Genomic DNA, 6,426 nt, shown 5'->3' on the forward strand with positions numbered 1-6,426 from the left:
TGAAACACTGAGTAAACAAGATCTCGGTACAAAACCAAATCAATGTCAGGGACTAGGAGAGGACGCCCATCAAACCTTGCTTAATTCTCAACAACACCATTCTTCTGACCCTAATCTCATCATACCATATCCATCATATCATAGCTTCACCTGTACGATTCTCTGTTCTTATCCTAATAGTCTAAATACCTATTTGTTTCTTCTCTTACCACCCCGTTATTAAACCCATCAGTCACTATTCCCATTTCCGTCTTCTTCTCCCTTTTCTCTCGTCTGGGTCTAAGTAAATGCTCCTTCCTCCATCCCCAATACAACCCAAACCAGAAAAACCCGCCATGGTTGGCGTCGACGGTGGTGTTCTTCACACCACCAACAACAATAATAACAACAGTAATCTCAATTTCGGAAACAATAAGGAAAACCCAAGTCCCCGAAAAGCGAAAGACAAGAGGAAGAAGAAAAAGAAGAAGAAGCGTGGAGGTAGTAGAGCGAAGATGACTCTGGAGCAGACCCTGGCTTTCAAATCTGTGAGCGAATGGGTGTATTTGGATTCGAAGAGCAACTCGTCTTCGGTGGATGATTTTGGGGTGCAGAAGAACGTTGGTAAGGGAGAGGAGAAAATGGTCTTTGAATGGCATGCGCATACGAAATTCAGTGATGGGTTCTTGACCCCTACAAAGCTTGTGGAAAGAGCTCATGCTCAAGGGGTAAGTGAAGATGTGGATTGGTTTATGATGTTTTGCTTTTCTTTCTCCATTTGCTTTTCTTCAAATGAGGTTTGGTTTTTAGTGTTTTTGCTTAGTGATAGCAATAAATTTTGTAGAGCTTATGCTAGTTTGGTGTGGTTTTAACATTATGGGGATGTAAACATATGAAGCTTGCTTTTGCGTTTGGAAAGATTTGTAGTTTTATTTTCTATATCCATGTATGTTTAGAGAAATTTGGAGGTGGGACTTATATTCCTATCTACATATATGTTCATAGAAGTTATTTTTATTTACATTTTGAGTGTCAAGGACACTTAACTACAGTGCATACTCTATAAATTTGAAAAATATTTTGTTTTAGTCTGACTCAAAGTTAAGAAGAATGAGAAATGTCTTCCATTACTCTTGCGCTAAAGTTACCATGGAGGCTTTGGTTCTCTGGATAAACTATCTGCGACTTTGGTCGCAGTCAATCCAGAAGTTATTTTGTGGATAACAAATCTTGCTAGCTTCAGGATACCGATTAAGGAAGCAGCTTTGTTGCTTTTCAGGATATTGCCTATTGGAGTCAGTTGTTTACCAATTATTATTATCATGAGATAGAAATGTCTTTGTGTTGCTATATTTTTTCAATGCATATTATTGTTCAGTCAAATTCTATGGTATGGGTCTTGTTAACTGTTGTAAGAATGTGGATTGGAGGAAAGTGAATTGAGAACTAAGGTGCTTATTGTCGCAACAAGGATGGAGAAAGACAAAAAACTGGTTGTTTAAACCTGATGAGAGTAAGATGCAGATGATGTTTAGGTGCATAAATGGTTAGTGCCTATCTTATTAACTTGACAAATGTTTTTTTAACTCTTTCCTCTTTAATTTTAAATGATGACATCTATTTATAAAGCGGAAGGGAAACTTCAAAAAACATAGTTGAGAGAAGGTTTATATTATCATGAGCTATTAATAATGTTAGTGACACTGTTTACTCTTGCCGAATTCTTGAGCATTGATTATGATTTTGACAGTTCTTACATGCTAAAGCTCCATTAGAAATCCTGTGTTCAGGTTTTAATTAGCTGAATCTGTTCTAAATAGGTAAAGGTTCTTGCTCTGACTGACCATGACACAATGTCTGGCATCCCAGAGGCCATGGAGGCAGCTCGTAGGTTCAACATGAAGATTATTCCAGGTGTTGAAATCAGCACAATATACTCCCCAAGGTGTATTTTACATTTCTACGATCATCATTTTTATGGGGTTTGTTTCTTGTTGACATTGATACGTTAGATATGTCCAAGTACTTGTAGATGAGATGCTGTTTATCAACTTTAAATAGATACCTTTTTCAAAACTGTCATTATGATTTGCAAATTAAGATGAGTGTGAAGGAAAAGAGATAATTTCTTCTTCCTTCTAAACTTTTGAATGCATCTGATTTTTTATTATTTGACTGGGAAATAGGGAGTCTACATATGAGGAACCAGTGCACATTCTTGCATACTATAGCAGCTGTGGCCCTACAAGGTATGGAGAATTGGAGAAGTTGTTGGCTAACATAAGGGATGGACGATTCCTTCGTGCAAAAGACATGGTGTTCAAGCTGAATAAGCTCAAATTACCTATTAAGTGGGAGCATATTACCAGGATTGCCGGCAAGGGAGTTGCTCCTGGGAGACTGCATGTGGCTCGAGCTCTGGTCGAAGCAGGTTATGTGGAGAATCTGAAACAAGCTTTCTCTAGATATCTCTATGATGGTGGACCTGCTTATTGCACGTAACATTTCGAGTTCTTAATGATGCCTTTTTCTTGATTCTCATTAAATGAAGATTTCTTATCGAAATGTGATGGCTGGAAAAATGTTGTATGCTCATTCACAGGGGAAGTGAGCCTCTGGCAGAGGAAGCAGTGCATCTTATATGTGAAACAGGGGGTCTGGCTGTGCTGGCTCATCCTTGGGCATTAAAGAATCCTGTTCCTATTATTAGGAGTTTGAAAGAAGCAGGTCTTCATGGAATGGAGGTCTACAGAAGTGATGGAAGACTGGCAGGTATCTCCCTCAATTGGTCCAGTTGGATTTCAAACTATGGAAATCTATTCTACTGTCCGCACGCAGAAACCTCATTGTCTTTCTCTAAACCTTAAACGGATAAGTTGTATATATGCTTGAAAATTGTCCCACCCTTGACCTACACAGTTTTGTTCTGGACGTTGTGTATCAGATATGACATGAAAAAGGAGATTATTTTTTTCAGTTCTTCATAGCAGAACTAAAGTCTATTTCTTTTTATGTGGGTATTGCCATTTTGGTTCTGTTTTTTCACATTTAACTTGATAGAAGTTTTTGGCACTGAAAATTTAACTTTTAGTTTGCTGTCCAAACTAGTCTAATAATGTGATTGGTATTTTCTGAGGAAGGTTTTACTTATTGCTAAGAGAAGTATCCATGGTGGAAATCGTAGTAATCATATATATGATGATCTAGAGATAACATTCAGTTGATATGGAGTTATCAATATCTTACTTTGCCTACCCAAGAATAAGTGGAATTTTGGTGTTGAAACTGCTCTACCATTACTGATTAATTTCACTCATATCTTTGGTTGTCTTCATCATCTAGCGCTTCTTTTTTGAACTAATATGTTTTTGCAGTATACAGTGATTTGGCAGATACTTATGGCCTTCTAAAGCTTGGTGGATCAGATTATCATGGGAGAGGCGGGCATGGTGAATCAGAACTTGGAAGTGTGCAGCTTCCTGTACTGGTTTTGCATGATTTCCTCAAGGCAGCACGACCGATCTGGTGTGGTGCAATCAGGAACATCTTGGATCAATATGCAGAAGAACCCTCTGCATCAAACCTTGAAAATGTTGTGAGATTTGGATGTGCAAAGATTCGGAAGGCGGGTTTTCCTCCAAGTTGTGGAAAGGACTTGATTGATCATTGCTTGTTATCGTGGTTGACAAATGAAGAAAGGGAGAAGGTTGAGTTTGAGGCGATTAGGTTAAAGCTTTCTGATGTTCCCATCAATCCTCCTGGTGAACATGTATGGATAGAGAGTAAATAGTTTATCATCTAAAATTGATATTGCTCTCTGCCAATTTTATGGGGTAATGATGCTTGAATTCGAATTTATAAATGCTGAAACAAGAAAGAAAAATCATCATTTTTTTGGCCCTTTTACGACTTTCGGCATTATCTTTATAATTTTATGTCTCTCTATTCTACTCATTTACCACTTATTCTTTCTTGTTTCCATCCAGCTTCAGAACTGAATTTTATCATTCGAATTATTTGAGTATTCTTTTGTTAACTTTCCTGTGCAAATACTTTAGAGTTATTTTTGGAATTCACTCCGAAGAAATTAATGGAATTTTTTTAAAATTGTTAAAAATTAATATAAAAATTATAAATTATTTTATTTATTAGTTTAAATTTAAATAAAATTTATTTTTAATTAGATGGAAAACATATTTATTTTAAAAAAATTATATTATTAATGAAAGTTTATCTTTTAAAAATTTTGATTTATTTTTATTTTTTTAATAGTAGTAAATTATTTTTAAAAAATTTAAATTTGATATAAACTTATTTAAAGACACTTTAAGTTTTTAATTTTGGAGTGTGTAAAGTCAAAGAAAATTTAAGTTTTTTTCATTTTACAAAAATTCCAACAAATGGTATAAGAGCATTTCTTGATTATAAGTCTATAAGAAAAAATATATTTATACATATATATAAAGAAAATAAAAAAGTTTCATATATCAAATATAATATCAAATACTTTTTTCTTGGTTTCACCTCTCATTTTTACAAAAGAAAATTATCAATTATCCCGTGTGAAAATGCAAACATATTTACAATCTTTTGATTTGTAGGATGTGGTTGAAAATGATGGAAATTAAAAAGAAATGTTCTAAGGAATTTTGATGAAAAATACATTAAATAATTAAAGATATCATGAAAAGTACATAAATAATCGGATGTTGGTAAAAAGTGTATCAACAATTGAAGAAGTGCTTTAAAATGTAAATATCGAATAAAAAATATTAGAAAGAAGTGTTCAAACAAAATAAATTTGGTGATTATAATTTTTATATTAAGGTAAAATTTTAAAAATTAATGTAAAAATTATAAATTATTTTATTTATTAATTTGAATTTAAATAATATTTATTTTTAATTATATTTAAAACATATTTATTTTTTAAAAATTATATTATTAATAGAAATTTATCTTTTAAAAAATTTAATTTATATTTATCTTTTAAATAGTGATAAATTATTGTTAGAAAATTTAAATTTAATGTAAATCTATTTAAAAGTATTTTAAGTTGTTAATTTTAAAGGGAGTGAAGTCATTAGAAATTTAGATTTTTTTCATCCTAAAAAAATCTCAACAGGAATAATTTTCAGATAATTGAGATTATTGGCTTTTCAACTCAGCTCGTAACTTTTTTATGTGAAAAAAAAATCTATTAGACAATAAACTTGTAATGTAATAAATCTTTTATTCCATTGTTTGTTTAGACTAAGTTCTGTAATTAAGGTCAAAAGATGTAATTATAATTATAGATCTTAGTCTACGTGATCAAAGGTTATATTAAAAGAATAAAATGTAAATCCGACAATAGAACGAATTTTATTAAATTCAAACTCAAGTCTATTTATATGAAAAATAAATTTAAATTCATCCATACGAAAAGTAAATCTGAACCCATTATCGACTAAGATGATTTATTATTTTTTTTTAGACGGCATCAGATTTATAAATTATTTTTTAATTTAATTATTTTAGTATATTAATATTAATATAATTATATATATGTTAATAAAAATATATTTATTATATTAGATAATTCGAATATATTATGTTGGATAGGTTTTGGAAGCTTAAACTCGTATTTGTTTACCCACTTTTCTTTTCTCGTCAATGTGAATCAGACTAAACTCAAATTCCAACTTAAACCAAAAAATATATTATATTGGATTCATGTAAATATTTGTAGCAACAAAAACTAGTGCTGACACCAATAATTGAGTAATGTGCTGCTTGTGATTTCATAATCCGTGCCAATAGGGTTTTAAGTGTGATTTTAGATCATATAGGAGACCAATTTTTCACATACATAATGTGTTTCCTTAAATTTTAAGTATATATATTTTGAATCAAAATTTTAAGAAGATTTTTATAAGAAAATTGTGAACTGATAACCATCAAAAATTCATTTTTTCCCATTAGTATTTATTAAATTATATGTATTATTTTTGACGTAACAACATCGAATGATGAAATATTAATTAATTCCGAATTGCGCATCTCATAAAACATTATATCTGTTTCAAATTCTTAAAAAACAAAAACTCGTGCACAGGAAAGTTTCAAAGTGTAATTGTTTTACCTTGTCTGATTAGTGAATTTTGCAATGTTTGTGAAATTTTTTCATGAATATAAAGCACTATAATGAGTCTAAATTTACCTTATACTGCTAAACAAAAAAAGAACTTCCAAATATTATCTTCAGTTTTTTTTTTTTTTTTTTTTTTTTAAATTAGTTACTATTTGAGTAAAAGATAATCTATCTTCAGAGCCTATAAAAACATGTTAATCTGACAATATCAGAACCTCTCATCCAAATATAACTCTTAACCATTTTCTAAAAATTATTTGCAAATCTACTTTAACTCGCTGGATTTATTTCAAACATTGCCAAAGCAACAGCAA

The 6,426-nt window shown here is 31.2% G+C and overlaps 1 protein-coding gene across 1 annotated transcript; it reads left to right on the plus strand.

Moving 5' to 3' along the window:
- Window positions 1–141: 141 nt before the first annotated feature.
- Window positions 142–3,933, plus strand: LOC110816183 (Polymerase/histidinol phosphatase-like protein). Its single transcript, XM_022044250.2, has 5 exons — window positions 142–707; window positions 1,800–1,924; window positions 2,166–2,477; window positions 2,582–2,751; window positions 3,354–3,933. Exons 1-5 carry the CDS (start codon window positions 288–290, stop codon window positions 3,767–3,769), a joined length of 1,443 nt encoding a protein of 480 aa, XP_021899942.2. The 5' UTR covers window positions 142–287; the 3' UTR covers window positions 3,770–3,933.
- Window positions 3,934–6,426: the final 2,493 nt, after the last annotated feature.

The sequence above is a fragment of the Carica papaya genome, chromosome 6, assembly GCF_054855325.1.
Source record: "Carica papaya isolate Zhongbai chromosome 6, ASM5485532v1, whole genome shotgun sequence".
NCBI classification, from domain to species: Eukaryota; Viridiplantae; Streptophyta; class Magnoliopsida; order Brassicales; family Caricaceae; genus Carica; species Carica papaya.